Raw genomic sequence first — 17885 nt, 5'->3', positions numbered from 1 at the left:
CTCTTAACCATTACACAAAACAGGCAAACTGGTTGTGCTATCTTTTTCAGCTACTGAATGGATAAATTGTGAAGATGACCCATAATAGCTGTCCCCAAACCAGCTGCCCTAGGTGGTCACTTGTGTCACCCATTTCTCAACCCAGCTCTGCATGAAGGAATATTATTTTAGGCACCAAAACTACAATCCCATTTTTCTTTTCAAATCAGCAATTTCTTATACCCAGGAGCAAAACTGAACTACCCAACTCTTTGGTTTGGTGTATCTAACAATCTGAAGTCTCAGAGGGTCCTGCAATCTTGTACTGTTTGGTATAACAGAGATTCCAGCCATCCATTCCATCTCTTACAAAGGGATACAGAAAGGATACCTTTTCCTAGATTACCGCAGCACATTCACTCTAGAATTGTAGCATTGGAAAAGAGCGAATACAAGTAAATATCTTAGCTGAGTCAGGTTGCTGGTCTAGCAAGAACAGTCTTGTCTACAACATCTAGCAGCCACTCTCTAAGGTACAGATTTTTCATCACTTATTGTCACCTAGGGGCTATGTCGGACTGCGTTACAGCTCAATAAGCACACCAGACACTTGCGCGGGTTAGAAAATGGCCACAACTTTATTGATTACAGCTGTATGGAGCATTGGTCTGGCATCTGGGCTGGATCCCCATTGGCATCGTAGGCCTCACTGCCGAACCGATGCATCACCTGCCAGCCTCCCGCTGGCACCTTGGCATATGCTGTTCCATCGCCGGCTCCGCCTGGCGACCCTTGCTTCCAGATCCGTCAGGGTGAGCAGCTCGCAGGCCCACTCACCCTGTTGGGATCCAGCCCAATGCCCTAAAAACCACCAATCCGTAAAGTTGTGACAGAGTTCCCTCGATAGCTCTGAAAATGCGGAGGGTGGGAGGGTGAAACTTGCTGCTGCAGATGCTCGGACAATAATGGCGTTGACCACGCGGCTGGACCCTTGCGGGATGGACGCTCCGCCTCCACTCTTCGCCCCGCCTCCACTCCGTCCGGCCCCAGGTGCCAACTCCGCTTGCTGGTGAGTCAGCCACTGCTTTTTACTGGATCCTCTTAACTAGAGTCGCTGGGGATTGAACTTGGAACCTACTGCTGGCAAAGTGGATGCTCTGCCATGACGCTTTTCAGTTGGCCTTAAGGAGGCAGGAAAATTGATCATTACCCCAAACCATCAGCTACAACCTGAACAACTGACATGAAGAAGAGAGTACAGGTGAAACAAAATTTCAAATTCTGAAAACAAATCAGAATTTGAATTCCCTTGCTAGGGCTTTTCTATCAGTTCCAGTGGGGTTTCCTGAGTGGCTAAATGAATGTGTGGATTTTGCACAAAAGTTTACTCATTATTTATGTGTGTCAGCTATTGAATTCACTGAATACTGAGTGCATGTAAGTTGTCACGACACTTTTGAGTGCTGAGTGCTACTGCATGGCAGTTGCTAAGTAGTGCTAGCTATGTATCATACTGCCGAACAGTGTTTTTTTGCTCCGTGCTAGCTATTAGATACTGTTAAATACTTGCTGCTGCCGTGCCAGATAATGTCAAATATTTAGTTCTGCTGCATGTCAGATCCCAGAAACTGTCAGATGCTTACCATTACTGTACAATTATTAGATGTTGATGTCAAATGCTCAAACATCCACTGAATATTCAGAGAATACTTGCCATCAACATTCACAGATCATCGTTTTTAAGGATAGTTTATAAAGCCGTCCTAAGCAGGCTTGGATCCTATACAGTGCAAACAGAGTTGCACTGCATAAAGGGCTAGTTTCCTGTCTCCTCTCTCCTGTCAGGTTCAGAATGCTTCCCTATATGTTGTAACCAAAGAGACTCCATTTTAATTCTTTTAGTGTTCTGAGTGCTTTCTTCACAGGTGCCAAGATGTTCCCTAGCAGCTATCTCTCAGAGGAGGAATGTTTTGGCTACAGCTTTTCCAGTCCTGGGAAACTTTCACTGTCTCAGCTTCAAAGGGATTGTTTTGAGAACTATGGGGGGAGGCTGGGCCTACTGAGTCTTGATACTTTGTACTGTATTCTTTGCCTCTCATTCGTAACAATACACGTGTACCAGCCCAGATATTGCATCTGGGCCAGCGGACTATAATGGTTGCTTTTTCAGTAAATCTTTTGAAAACAACGGACTCTTGTCTGATTGCAGAAGGTAGTCTGGATACAACTATTATTTAGCCACAGATCTGACATCTCCTGCTGTATTCTTCTGAAATTGTTCCTCTGTAGGTCAGTGGACCAACAGGGACATGATGGTGGACAAAGTGGGAGTCAAGCTTCAGTGAGAGGGCAGAGGAATTGCCCTCGCCCTCTTCTGAGAGAAGACTTACGTACCGCCAATGGAAAGGCAACTTAGGATCTCAGCCATACTCTTCTAAGGCCATGGACTTTTAGGAAGCTGCTTACGACACCCCATGTTTCAACTACAGAGCAGTGTGAGTTGGTAAGTAGTAAATAGGACCGAGCAAACCAGGGAATGGGACAGATGGGCTTGGTGGAGATAGGGAATGGAGAGGAGAATGAACAAGGAGTATAGATAAGCAAGCAAGGTTGGGGCTGTGGGATATGGCCGTGTGTTTTGATGTATCCTTCAAGTGGGATTATCATTATTTCGAAAGCACCTAAGGTACAATTTAAAAAGCAAACAAACTAATCCCTTGCCAGTGGGTTACAAGCCAACAAAACAGACTGAGACTAGAAGGAAGAAGAAGTAATAAAGCATTTTAAAGAGTGCCATGGAAATGGCCGGATCTAAAGATAACTGTAATGAGCAGAAGACCAAAGAGAAGAGGGTGGCTTTCTTGTAAGAGATGGAGACAGAGCTTGTTAATAAAGTTATGGCCTAGTTTTATTCCAGCCAACATGTGGGTCTCAGTTTTTTGCCGTGCCCCTTTCCCTTCCCTGCCCTCAGCCATAGGCGGCAACACATTTTGTAAACTGCTCTGAGTGTGGCATTAAATTCTCCTGAAGGGTGGTACATAAATCAAATGTTATTATTATTTGTGCTGCCTCTGTCTGTAGGGAATGGGTTGCTGGTTAAAGTAGGGCCTGTATCTTCTCTTGTTCTATTCAGAGGGCTGTATAAGACTGAGATTCAGTATGGTATAATGGTTAGAGTAGTGTAGTAGGACTGGGAAGAAACAGGTTCAAATCCCCACTTGTCCAGGTGACCTGAGGCACACCATTCTCTCTGGGCATAACCTTCCTCACAGGATTCTTGTGAAAATGAAAGGGAGGAGGTAAGGACCACATTTGCCAAACTGGGTAAAAATTTACCCAAGAAGCAAGTACTGATTAGTCGAGCTTTTTTCTGACTTGGTTTTATTTGTTCTATTACAAAATGTTTTTGTTTATTATTTTCAGCAGGTCAGGTTCTGGCTGCCTGAAATCTGTTTGATTTTATGGTATTGTGTAACGAGGAAAAGCAGTATAGAACAGTATCAAAATCAGTCAATCAACCATTCGAGGAATGGCAAAGGGCCCCTGTTACGAGAAATTCACAGACTGTCACTCTGAGTAGACAATACTGACCAAGATGGACAAAGGAGCTGATTCACTATAAGGCACCATCATGTGTCTTCAAGGGCAAGAAGCTTTGCACTTGGCCTTAGTGGGGGCAGAAAGTGGTATAAGGAACTCTGTGGCATGTGGCTCATAAGGAGTAGAACGATCCATGAACCTGCCAAATTAAGGTGTCTGAAGAAGGGAGCTTTGATTCATGAAAGCTTACACATTGAACATCTTATTGGTCTCTTAGGTGCCACTGGACACCAATTCTGCTGTTCTACGGCAGACCAATATGGTTACCCATCTGCGGCTACCCACCGGCCCCCTGCCATAAGGGAGGGTTACCACCCGCCCTGTTTTGCTAACATCTAGCAGCCCCATGGTTTGTTGTCATTGCTGGGTTATGCAATATGTGTGCTGCCTCTATTTTTTAGATCCAGGGGAGTTAGCCGTGTTAGTCTGTAGTAGCAAAATAGTAAAGAGTCCAGTAGCACTTTTAAGACTAACCAACTTTATTGTAGCATAAGCTTTCGAGAGCCACAGCTCTCTTTGTTAGATGCTATCTTTTAGAAATCGCTGTTTTTATTGATGATTTGAGTTGGTTTTAATCTAAATTGTTATGCTGTTTTATATTTGTTGTGCTCTGCTCTGAGCCTGCCTGTGGGAAGAGAAGACTAAAAACAAAACAAACAATCCTCATGGAAGGCACCACATTTCCACATATGGAGTAGAAATCTATTAATTGGTGTCTGAAGAAGGGAGCTCTGACCCTTGAAAGCTTACACCCTGAAAATCTTATTGGTTTCTTAGGAGCCACTGGACTCAAATCTTGCAGCCAAATTAAGTGACAGGAGACCTTCTATGAACGTAAGAAGTGCCCTGCTAGATCGGATGAGTGGCCTATCTAGTCCAGCATCCTGTTTCACACAGTGGCCAACCAGATGTCCTGGAGAGCCAACAATCAGGGCACCGAGGCCAAGACCTTCCCCCTGACGTTGCTTCCTGATCACCTCTGGTATTCAAAGGTTTACTACATCCAAATATGGAGGTTCCCTTTAGACACCATGGCCAATAGCCATTGATGGACTGACCCTTCATTAATCCGCCTAATCCCCTTTTAAAATCATCTATGCTAGGGGCATCCAAACCTGTTATGTGCTTTAAGGGTGTGTGTGTGTTATGTGCCGTCAAGTCGTTTCCGACCTATGGCGACCCTATGAATGAAAGACCTCCAAAACGTTCTCTCTCTAACAGACCTACTCAGATCCTGAAAACTGGAGGACATGGCTTCTTTTATTGTCAAGCCACCTCATTTTAGGTCTTCCTCTTTTCCTGCTGCCTTCCACTTTTCCTATCATTATTGACTTTTCCAGAGAATCTTGTCTTCTCATGATGTGACCAAAGTATGATAGCTTTAGTCTTGTCATTTTAGCTTCTAAGGAGAATTCCGGCTTGATTTGATCTAGTACCCACTTATTTGTCCTTTTGGCTGTCCATGGTATCTGCAAAACTCTCCTCCAGCACCACATTTCAAATTAATCCATTTTTTTCCTGTCAGCTTTCTTTACCGTCCAACTTTCACATCCATACGTGGCAATGGGGAATACCATAGTTTGGATTATCTTGATCTTGATTCCCAGAGGGACATCTTTATCTTTAAGGATCTTATCTAGCTCCCTCAAAGCTGCTCTCCCAAGTCTCAATCTTCTTCTGATTTCTTCAAGGGTATTTTTTTAAAAAAAATTGGCTAGGGAAGGAGTGGGAAAGAGTGTCTGGATCTTTAAAATGGCAAGACACAGCACGAGTAATGTAGAGACATTAAAGAAAGAAAATATAGGCTTGCTATGAAGAAAAATTTTCCTGACAGTGAGATTTTTCTTTGTGATGATCTCCCTGAAGGAGTGATAGAAGATTCATTTGTTGGGGATTTTATAACAAGTCTGGACTGAAAGAAAAATACGGCAGCAGAGATTTCCACCCTGAGATATAGTTTAACAAAATGCCCCAATAGCTTTTTTTCAAATCTTTAGTCCCAGCCTTCCTCTCTCACAATGCTGCAATGGAATAATAAAAGCACACACACAAAAATAAACATTCTATATATTTGTGCAATGTATAAAACATTATTAATATTTGACCTAAGCCTGCAAATGTCTCCCAATGGTTCTTGGAGCTTAACACGACAAATCTTAGCCAGTGTTTTATTTTGTAAATAACTACATACTTGGACAAAGCATCTTCCCATTGTGGGGTGATTTTTGTGATCAAGAGTCAGTGAGTTTTTAAAATGCATTCATGACAAATATTTCAATGTGGAATACCTATAATATATCCATGAGAGACTGTGGGTTTGTAACTTGACCTACTGGTAATGGTAGAGGAAAACTTTCAGAATACAATATAAAATGAAATAAACATAAATACAGTACAATAAAAAATATTTACTAAAACACCCACAAGATTTAAAGTATCTCTAAAGAGTGTTATGAAGTTGCTTCTAAAATAAAAGTACTTATCTGTATACAAATAGAAAAGTCCCAGGTTTTCCTCGGGAGAGGCTGTGATAGGCCTGGCCAGGCAGTGCTGGAGAAGGCCAAGGGAGTGAGCAAAGGAAGTCCTTCCCAGGGGATAAATGGCCCAAGACCAAAAGATTCCCCAAGGGGGCCACTCTGGAGGCTTATAGCCCAGATGGGGGCCAGGCTCCAATCAGGAGAAACACAGATGGAGAGTAGGGTTACCAGCCTCCAGGTAGTAGCTGGAGATCCCCTGGAATTACAACTGGTCTCCAGGCCACAGAAATCAGTTTACCTGCAGAAAATGGCTATTTGGGGGGGGGGGTGGACTCTATGGAATTATGCCACGCTAATGTCCTTTCCCTCCCCAAACCCCACTTTCTCCAAGTTTTTCCAGGTTTCACCCCCTAGATCTCCAGGAATTTCCCAACTTGGAGCTGGCAACCCTAATGGAGAGCCTTTACAGCTTAAATGAGAGGGGATTCTCCTGGGGCTGTGGTATGGACAGGGAGAGAGGGCAGAACTTGCAACTAGGGTTGACTCTAGGCCCTTTGTGACTACTTAGGAACTGCTGCCCTGAGATTCTGGGGGTGGGCAAGGGAAAGGGGAGCTGGAGGGAAGAAGCTCAGCTGTGGAAAGTGAGAGAACTTTCCTGGTTCCTCCAAGGACACTTGTATCAAGGAAACAGTAGAATAAAGGGAAGCTTGTAGTATGCTGGTGGGTCCAAGTATCCTTCCAAGCTGTTGGGCTGGGTGATGGATAAGCAACCACTATCAGCCTGTCGCACCCTCCAATGCTCACAGAGGCACTGGCAAAATTAGCGAAAACAAGATCCAGAGCTGAGAAGCGATCACTGAGAAAACTTCTTCTATTTGAAACTGGCACAAGACTGGTCTACTGACATGGGCATACAAGACAGTCTAGAGACCTGGGAATTGTTCTGCAGTTCAGACTCTGCTGAGCCTATGAGCAATCCTTTGTCTCTTTCAACCTCAAACTCTTTAGCAATCCAGCTGCCAACAATCAGAGTCATTTCTTGGGCACAGATACCAGACTACAAGACACATGCAGACGGCATTAGTTGTGAATCACTCCTGTGTTTCTTGGAGGTATCTTGCCAGTCGCTGTTGGAAACAAGCTGGTGAACTAGAAAGTCCTTTGATCTGATTCAGATCTGATCCTCTTATTTGCCATTTTTCCTTTAAAAGGCATGTGAGCATCAACCAGGAAATTATCAGGAGCCCCAAACTTATGGCTTTTAAAGGAGGCAAAGCAGCAATTTATATATTTGTGTATCATTCAAAACACCCATGTCCTTCGTACTTCACCTAAGTACAAAACACAACATGAGAAACGTCTCGGCAAAGAGTGGGGCTTGGGGAGGGGAAGAGAATAATGCCATAGATACTACCCTTCAAAGCAACCATTTCCTCCAGGGAAACTGACCTCTGTAGTCTACAGATCAGTTGTATTGCTGGGAGATCTCCAGGCGCCACCTGGAGGTTGGCAAACCAACTAGCATTCCAATATGTTCCCGTGTGTGCCCTGCCTTAAAATAAAAATCTTCAAATCTGGACAGGCCTTTCCTACAGGAAACGGTGGTGGAGGGATTCCGATAAGGTAGAAGGAGCAGTACCACTTCATTTCTAATGCTCCACTGTATGGAAAAAGACCTGCAAATTATAAATGGCACATCAAGGAAACTGTGCCTAGCCTGATCTTTCTCATGCAGTGCTAGTTTTCCATTTACAGGGAATTATGAATACAGAGGAACTGTAAACTATGCAGGCTATTCAGAGAATGCAGCTTGAAGTGGTCCGTTTTATCACTTCCTCATAGAGCCACTTCAGTGTCGTGACAGGACTCTAATCTAGAGAACCAGGTTTGATTCCCCACTCCATCACTTGAAGCCAGTCAGTTACAGCTCTTCCAGAGCTCTCTCAGCCCCACCCACCTCACCAGTTGATTGTTGTGGGGATAATAATATAACATACTTTGTAAACTGCTCTGAGTGGGCGCTAAGTTGTCCTGAAGGGCAGTATATAAATAATCAAATATTGTTCTTATTATACTACCTTATTCTGCTGCATGTCTGGACCAGGCCTCATGAGGAAGAGATCTGGATTTTGTGATAATGGATTGGATTCTGTGAGAATTATCTACTAATAGAAGGGGGGTCATGACTTCTCCCAATTCCCCTCCCACTACAGACTTCTGATTCCTTCCTCATGCAGGTTCCCTATCCGCCCAGAACAGAAAAAAATGGGGATTTGGGACTGCAACAGAGGAGGGGAGCAGAAAACCTCTGATTTCACTTTCCATATATAGGGATGTACCATGAGATCCAAGGCAATGTGATTAGATTTTATCTTCGCTATGATGCTCTCTTCTACAATATCACTATCTTGGGTAGTCTCAATCATTGTAATAGAATCCAAAGTTCTGCATGCAGATATTTGAACATTTATAACCACTATTAAGCCAGTGTCACCTGTATTATTAGAAGAGGGATAAATGCTATTTGATTCAGACAATGGACTAGAACTTCTTTCTCCCGGAAATGTTTGTAACTTAAAAAAAAAAATCCAGTCTTACACTGTTCCCAAAAGTATATCTCTAACTTTTGATGTTATCTGCAGCAGATGGCTTCATACTTTCTGATGAAGGCTCATAGATTCTTTTTTGTAAGGTAGCAAACGCCACTGCAATCATTTTAATGAAATTTCATGGAAAATTCATAGACATTGATTTAACACAGTAATTTTGGCATCAAAAGCAAGATGTACCTTTAGTATGTCTGATAAAACCTGCGCTGCCTGCTAAACCCATAAAAGCTCAATGATTAGAAAGAGACCAGAGGCATCATTCACAGACATTACTTTACTCGGTGTCAGAAACTTAAATTATACTACAGAACGGAGAACCAAATTCTGAATTATGCAAATGCTATTTGATTATCTGATCCAATAAAATCGAATTTGCTTTATTACACAGAATCCATTCAGCATATGCGGAACTAGTAACAGTTTTTTTGAGACATGCCCCTTGAATTCCATATTAGGTTAGGCTCTCAGCCGTAGTTGTAATAATAGTGGAAGAGGAGGGAGTAAAGAGATAGACATGCTTGCTAATCCTGCAGCTGAGAACTACAGGATGGAGATAAACAAAATACAAATGGGACTCATTTCCTGCAAACTGTGTACTTTTTTTACACAAACTAATGTACACACACCCTTTTATCATACTTCTAAAATCCATCAGTTAGATGTGGAATTACGTATCCAATCCCTTTTAAAGAGGTGGTGGATAATATATCACAACGATGGCATTTTTGGACGGTGCAGCAAGAGGTTTTGTGGCTTTCCAATGGATTGATTCTACATCTCCTTGCTCATATACGATACTGTTAAGGTTGCCAGGGGGGAGCACAGAAGGGGTGGGGCATTTGAGTGGTGGAGCCCGAAGAAAGATTGTTGAACGGTGCTGTGGCATCACTTCTGGGCAAATGATGTTACAGCACTGTGCAATACTCAAGGAATTACTGCAGTCTCTACAGAGAAACCATAGAGGCTTTGGTAATTCCAAAGGAGGATCGACAGCACTTCTGAGCATATGGGAGGATGGCCATTATTGTGTGACATCACTTCCAGGAAAGCCCAGAAGTGACACCAGGCCTCTCTAGGAATCTCCAGAAACTCTGTTTTTACAACAGAATTTCCAGCGATTCCTAGAGATGTGATGTCACATCTGTATTTTTCCAGAACTGATTTAACACTGTTGACAACAGCTGCCCTCCTATGTCCCTGCCTCACATCTACAACTGGTTTCCAAGCCAGGACTGACAAGCCTAGCTTGGAAAGAACTTTCTGTCCCTGTGATCCTGGAGAATGCTTGCTAGTTGAAACAAACAATGCTGAGCTAAATAAATTAGAAGTGGGAAGATCTGGGTTCAAATTCCCACTCAGCTCACTGGCTGAACTTTGGCCTAGTTACTCATTCTCAGCCTAACCCCACAGAGTTGCTAGAAATGTGGAAGGGAGAATCACATAAGACATTCTGAGAGGAAACGTTGGAAAGTGTATACAGCAGCTTTACAGATGCAAGTAGTTTTATAGACGGAGAGCCAGATTCACGATGACTAGAATTGTGCCAATGCCCTGACATCAATTCCACTATCAACCCAGAAGTGACATCACTGTCACTCTGTGAGTTTTGGGAGAATCCTAGATCATCACTCTGATGTAGTGATCTCATTCCTGGATTCACAATGGAAGTAGGATTGCAAGCCCCAGTGGAGGCAGAGGATCCTCTACCCCAAACTCCCACTGCTGCCGCCGGCATCTCCAAGTGGCAATCGTAGCTGGAAGTGATGTCAGCATTGGTGCAGCGCTGATTTCTCCCCCATTTTTTCTCCTGCTGCTCCACTGACCAATGGCAGGAGCGGCGAGGCCTGGGGCAGGAGGTCTCCAAAGTGGGGAGACCTGGCCACCCTACAACCTGGGCTGTCCCAGTTCTCTCACAGCACCTGGGGGAAGGGGGAGGGAAGGAAGAAAACATTCTGGTGGCAGGCATCTTGTTTTTAGTCTGTTAGAAATTCATGATATATAATAGAGTAAGTTTCAGCAAAACAAGGTGCCTGAAGAAATGCGGCATTTAACCTTCTGGGATTGCCAGTTTGCAGTAGATTTCTTGTGTGTACATTGTCCAGAGAGATTATGCAGAATACCAACCAAAGATATTAATTATGAAATGTATGGATTTTTTTAAAATAAAAAAATGGATATTAAAGTACCAGAAAGCAGAAAGGTACATTTTATTTCACCTCTGCCACAAAACGCTCAGCTATTTTATAGCAGAGAAAAGGAACATTTTGGATTCTGACTATGTTGGAACAGATAAGATTCTCTCCTAAAGATTATCCAGGGTGCAAAAGATCTTTCCATTCACATGCCTGACATGATAGATGCTCAGCAACCGTACTTACCATTTTTCACTGCTGAAAACCTGCTGTGATACATATTTTCTTTCTTTCTACCTCTGCCCCCCCAGGTCCTATAGCTGTACACGATTCCCCATAAAGCTGGATAATTGTAACATGAATACTCTCGTGTATCCAGCAATGCTGCATTGCTTCATTTTTATGTATGGTGATACTCCAGGGAGAGTATCATAAATTGTTGTTTTGCTAAATTCCATTCAGACTAAAGCCCTACACAGTGTGGTAATTTGCTCAAAAGAACAGTTTGTACAGAGCCCAACCAATAGTTGATTCAGCCCAATATCTTGTCTTCAGCAGTGACCAGATCCAAATTTTTCTGGTTTTTTTTTTTTTAAATAAGGGTTTCAATAAGATCTTTTAAAACATTCTGTCCCTTGGTTGTTTTCCTTAGATGTTCAAATGGATATTAGGGCCGACATAATGATAAGGATGGAGATTCTGAGCACCCAATTTAGGAACTGTCTGTATTCATGTATTCTGGAAATCGGTCTCATCTTCTTTTGAAGTGGGAGAATATTGGGTATTTCTGCTTCCATAGAATAGGAATGAGCATATTTCATTTGTTTATATTTTTTGCTGAAGGTTTTGTAGATTTGTTTGCATTGAGTAGACCTGCTGCACAACTCTTACATAGTGATTTAGAGCCAGAAGGGGCTTTATAAGCCATCTAGTCCAACCACCCAATAGCCTTGCCAACTTCCAAGTGGTGGCTGGAGATCTCCCAGAATTACAACTGATTTTTGGGCTACAGAGAGCAGTTCCTCTAGAGAAAGTGGCTGCTTTGGAGGGTGGAGTCTATGGCATTATACCCTGATGAGGACCCTCCCCTCTCCAATCTGCACCCTCTCCAGGCTCCACCCCTCCAAATCTCCAAGAATTTCCTAACCTGGAGCTGGCAGCCCTACTCATGTTCAATGCAGGAAACCCAAAGCTCATTTCATTCAGATGACCGCTCGAAAACCTCCGGCGATGGAGATCTCAACACTCCTAAGTAATTGCTCCATTGTTTAATCACACTTACCATTAGGAAGTTTCTTCTCAAAGTTCAATCAAAATTTATTTCACCTGTAACTTAAAGAGGGTGAATGAATGGGGAGAGAAGAAGCATAGCTGTAATACAAAAGGGAATGAAGGCTGGAAAAAACAGAAAGAGCAAGAATGGAGGAAAAGAGACCAAGAGAACTGAGTGGAAAATGAGGTTTGTGCTCTACCACAAGTCCTGATGCCCCCAGCCCAATACAAAATCTGCCTTCCTAGATATCAAAAGCTTTCACAGGATGGTGAGCATGGAAGGTCTTGGCATGGGAGAGTAAACAAGGTGCCCAACTCAATAATCTGCTATGGCATACTCTGTCCGGCTGAAGTATTATTGTATATGACTCAAGCATAATCCCCTATAAGGCAACTTTTCTTCTCTCCACATGAGAACTAAACCAAAGCTTCAAAAGAGCAGCTGTTTCCCTTGTTATTGTTCTGGTCCTTTGATAGTGTCCTCAGATTGTCTCTTCTGCCCAGAATCTGATAGCATTTCTAAAACATGTTATTAAAATGAATAAAAGCTAGTTTTAGTTTATGATTTCCCTTGAGTTCTTATTTTGGAAGCGGATGGTCATTTTACTTTGATATAGTCTCTGAAAAGAGATGTTGATGGAAAAGTCCATCTTTTTTGCTTTTGTTCTAGTAACTACAGCACCTCCATTTGTTCTTAAAGCTTCCACTGTCCTTCCTCTCCACAACCTTTGCTTTAATCCAACAAGGGACCCTGTGACTTACCACACGGGAATAATAAATTTTGAATCCAGGTTTAGCCACAAAGTAGTCATCAGACTTGAAGGTTATCTTCAGCTGATTTGTTTTGGAGGTTATTCTCGGAGGAGTTTCCTTGTGCCCACACCATCGCCCTCGGATGATCGTGCTGATTTCAGATATATCTTCCACTTCCACAAAGTCGTATCTGGAGCCAGGGTGACAGAACGAGAAGCTGGTGTTAAAATGTTTTTTTTTACATTTTCAGTAGCTCACTCTTTAGAACTGGACCCAGTATATTAAGCTATTTAGGAGAAGGCTTTCCCACTGTCAGGTCCCATGAATGAACCCCACCCACAGAACACTGACGGCTTTTCCCCAGGAATGCAGACGTCTCCATTCACAAAACATTTGTGGGCTGCTTGGCTTCCATTTTGTGAAGGGAGATGTCACCAGCGTTCCGTGAGTAGGCCGTCTCTATAAGGGCACGTGAAAATGGCCCAGAAGTGATGCCATTGTATTGTGGGTGAGACTTAAGCATTTGGTCCAAGCTCCATGGTTTAATCATAGAGTTTTGACTGAAAGTTAACGTGATGTGCTAACATCACTTCCAGTCATGATGAAGGTAATGTCAGCGTATCAAGAAGCCGGTAATTCCACACACATCCATTTTTCTACCACTACCCAGCTGAGTGGTGGTGAGAAAGGGGTGCTGAGGTCAGGAGATATCCCACCTTCCAGCCAGAACCTGGCAACCCTTCATTCATCTCCCATTAATACACACCCTTCTCGCCTTCTGCCCACTTGATACTACACCAATTGCCCCCCCCCCCACACACACAATCACAAACATAGAGGTGGGGAGAAAGGTAGAGAAGAGATTTTTTCTGCAGGTCAGATTTTAATCCCAGTTTTTTAAAAAAATCATCTGTTTTCTATTCTCTCTTAAGATTTTAAGTGACAATTATGGGCCACCAAACTTTGCATTCTGAGCTTAGGGAATAGGAATTGGTGGCATTGATATACAAGGCAAAGCTCTGGACTTTATGTTTGACTGGCATGATTAGCCTAAGGAGAAGTCCAGTAGATAGTCTGGCGCTGGTGCTGTACTATGCAAGTGTGATCTGAGAATTACCTGGGACAAAGGCTCTCAATTTCCCCCCTTGGATACTGCAGTATTTACCATGAGAACTGAACAGTGAGAGCAGTATGGATCATGTTGGCCTAAGAGCTTTGTGGACTAACAGTGAACCATTATATGCTGAAATTCACTGCAGGGACTCTAACAGCTTATCCAATCAACTGAATTCAGCCAGTGCAGACATTTTGGTCTGGTTTACAAACCCTGGTTGAAAGCTAATTCTGGTTAACTTCAACCATGGCTACTGTCCGTGAAAGTGTGTTGCTGCTATACCACGGCTGATGCTTGCTGACAAGTTTGCATGTTAGAGAGAAGATAACAGCAGGCCCGTAGACGACAGATTGACAGGCCAAATCAGTGTATTGTTATGGAAATCTGATTTGCCTTTACCAGCTAAGCCAAGTCACTTTGACTCCTCTGAACAACAACACAAGCAAGCAGAGTATTAAAATCTGATAGTTCAAACTTTTAATGTGACAGTTCTGAAACCACAGAGATCTTTCCTTGGAAACACGTTACATGAAATTCACGCATGCCTGAATCTCTCCTTGGCAACAACCCGTTTCATTTTTTTTAAAAAAAATACCCCCAACAGAACTTGGTAGTTTATTTATTATGGGCTAAAATCTATCCATATGCTTTGAAAGCTCCGTGGAAGCAAAAGAGCTATAAAGCAGCCAGTGCATTGAGGGATATGGCTCCTCTGAGTGTCCAAATGAGTCCAAATCGTATCTTTATGCAAATAAACATTAAAAAGAACAAACTCTGCATACAGACACTGACTTAGTTATATGTCTGTCATTTCTCTATTCCTTCACTCTTCCTCTTCCTTTCTTGACAAGACTGCCGTACAAATAAGAATATGCATTAGATCATGAATTGAATTTACTGCTAATCAGATGAAAGTCCGGTGCTTACATATCTCCAAGGGTACAGCCAGTCTCTGTCTTGCCAGTGCATGGGAGAGTAGTGGCGGGAGAAAAATAAAAAATTTTAAATGACCATATGTGACATCGTTTTGTGGAAAACACTGAAAGGAGTATCACGTCTCTTCTACAGTTTTACTACAGAGTTTCGGCCAATGCCTAGAGAGGCACAACATCGCTTCTGGGTTTTTCTAGAAGTGATGTCACACCACTGACCACCACCCCTTCCCTTGTCTAGGGTTGTCAGAGATGGAGGCTGGAGAGGGCAGGGTTTGGGGTGGGGCCTCAGCGGGATATAATGCTGTAGAGTCCACTCTCCAAAGCAGCCATTTTCTCCAAGGCAACTGATCTCTGTGACCTCTCTCTTTTAGCCCTAGTTCTCTTCTTCTATAGTCTGGGGTACGTCACTGAACATAACAATTATTGTTATATACATGTGCTCATTGGTCCCACTCCCATACCAGGCCTGATTTTCACATACTGGTGATGTCTGCACAAATGGTATATACATGTAACACCCCAATGTGTGTAGTAGGCACAATATATATGAAATCTACACCTTTGAAATAGGGTTGCTAGTTTCCAGGTGGTGGAAACAAAGGAGGGGCAGCCCCGGTGCAAACGCAAGCGGAAGGAAAAAAGAAAACCGAAGCCTCAAAATGAAAAGCATATAATGAGCACACAATGAAGCCACAGAAACAGAAATATATCAAAAGTGTGAATATAATAAATATCACAATTGGTGTATACTAATTAAACGCCAAATTGTATATACATAAACTACAACCATGCCAATAAATACAAGTCCAATGAACACCAGGGTGCTCACAGGCACCAAAAGGGGTAATACCAATATAAGGGTGCACGCAGGCACTTTCTCACAAGTAATCCAAAAAAATTACAATGACAAAGGGGTAATACCAGTATAAGGGTGCACACAGGCACTTCCTCACAAGTAAACCAAAAAATACAATGACAGAAACAGTATCAGGGTTAAGGGTATCAGGATGGTCACCGCATTAAAACCATTATGAGCGTTTTCACTGAGGCAGACTTTTGAGATTGGTTTGGTTGCAACATTGTATACAAGAAATATGTGCCTGTTGAAGAAGTGAAGTAATCACGAAACGGGGTGAGATCTTATATGCTGGCAAATCCCGTAGGCGTGGCATATGAAGTCTGACTCCACGTCGGACATCTGATTTCCATCATCCTCTGCATTCTTCATACTGCACTTACTTTTTGGACGTTATAGCCGCTTCTGTTTTTGGGTGGTTTCCTTCCAACCACCCTTACTGTCTCTTATTTATGTGAGTGCCTGTGTGCACCCTGATACTGTTTCTGTCATTCTAGTTTCCAGGTGGTGGCTGGAGATCTCCTGGAATTACAATAGATCTCCAGATGACAGAGATCAGTTCCCCTGTAGAAAATGGCTGCTTTGGAGGGTGGATTCTGGCATTATATCCTGCTGAGGTCTCTCTTCTCACCAAACCCCACACTCTCCAGGCTGCACCCCCTAAAATCTCCAGGAATTTCCCAGCCCGGAGCAGGCAGCCCTGCTTTGGAAAACGTACAGACTGTAAGTTAGGAGAATATTGGGCAGTGTAAGGAGTCAGGGCAGGCAGCTGAGATCCTGGCTCCACTCTGTGAATGCAAAATTATCATCTATCTCATAGACAAAGTCACATATCAAGGTCTGTCTGCTTCCCAAAATGCATCCAAAGGTCTGTGAACATGGGAATTGAGCCTAAAACACAAATTTAGGTCCTAGAATGTGATTTTAATGATAGATTTTTATTGAACCAAATAATGATAACAACAACAACATCTGATTTACTTACAGAAACTTAAATGTACTGCTTGTTTTATTCCCAAGACTTTTATAACTGTACTGTTTATATACTTGTTGGTTGTATAAGATTGGATAACTTTCAATTTAATGTTTAATTTAGAATCTGCATAACTTTTATACTATGAACTTACTTTACTCTATTTTCTTTTCTTTAAATAATTTGGCACTCCCGGCTGCAGCAACGCTGCTTAGCCGGGGGCCATGTTTTGCAGGCTTGCCCGGGAAAGAGACAGACTCCCTTCCCGGGCATACGGGTACTTGGCCGGGGGCGGAGCCTGAGCCTTAGAAGGCGGCTCCGCTTTCCCGGCCTCCCAGTTGCTGGCTTCGCTCAGCCCACCCACCTCACCCTGTTGTAGTGCAGGATTAGCCGGCTGCTGTTACCAGAGCCAGGTAGGAATTTTTTGCCCCTGTTTCCGTATTGGCTGTTGGTGCGGGGGTTTTTTCGCCTACCTTGCACTGCCGGCAGAGGTGATGGTTTTTGGCCGGGGTGGTGCCGTTTAGGTTTCCCTGGCAGGAGATTCTCGGGGAATAGGGAGCGGGCCGGTGAGCACCCAGTGGCATTTCCCCCATACGTGGGGGAACAGGGTCTGCCATCAGTGCGGTATGCTTGTGACGGCTACCAGGGCACAGGCAGACGCCTGCCGGGATCCCCAGGAACAAGTCCTTCCCTCATGCTGTACGGCTGGGGCGATTGGAGCTTGATGGGGGGATCCGTTAGCCTGGCTGGCCGGGTTGCAGCCATTCTATGAATGGCCTACACTCGGGGCTTTGGGGCTCGCCCAGACAGGCCAAGGCGGCAGTCAGGTGTGACCCCGTGGCTTGACCTGTACCGCATAGTTGGCCCTTGCCGTAGTTACAGTTATTATATGTTGTAGTTATATTAATAAACGGCCATTTATCTCCAAGCCTGTGTCTGTCTCTTATTACGGCTAAGCTTGCAAAATTCTTTATATTAAAAAAAAACATTCGATTTTTATACCACCCTTCAGGACAACTTAATGCCCACTCAGAATGGTTTACAACCGTGTGAGGTGGGTTGGGCTGTGTGAGGTGGGTTTGGTTGAGAGAGTTCCTAGAAGCTGTGACTGACCCAAGGCCATCCAGCTGGCTTCAAGTGGAGGAGTGGGGAATCAAACCCAGTTCTCCAGATTAGAGTCCCGCG

General features: G+C 43.4%; 1 protein-coding gene across 1 annotated transcript in view; it reads right to left on the bottom strand.

Moving 5' to 3' along the window:
- The window catches only part of PDGFD (platelet derived growth factor D), a 197511-nt gene that overhangs the window by 52287 nt on the left and 127339 nt on the right, over positions 1-17885 (bottom strand). Inside the window, exon 3 of the mRNA XM_054974327.1 lies at positions 12832-13012. Within this exon, the coding sequence (XP_054830302.1) occupies positions 12832-13012 (181 nt within the window). The remainder of the gene's footprint in view (positions 1-12831; positions 13013-17885) is intronic.

The sequence above is a fragment of the Eublepharis macularius genome, chromosome 3 (assembly GCF_028583425.1).
Source record: "Eublepharis macularius isolate TG4126 chromosome 3, MPM_Emac_v1.0, whole genome shotgun sequence".
Taxonomy (NCBI): domain Eukaryota; kingdom Metazoa; phylum Chordata; class Lepidosauria; order Squamata; family Eublepharidae; genus Eublepharis; species Eublepharis macularius.
The sequence above is the reverse complement of the archived record's forward strand: the minus strand, read 5'-3'. Positions and strand labels throughout refer to the sequence as shown.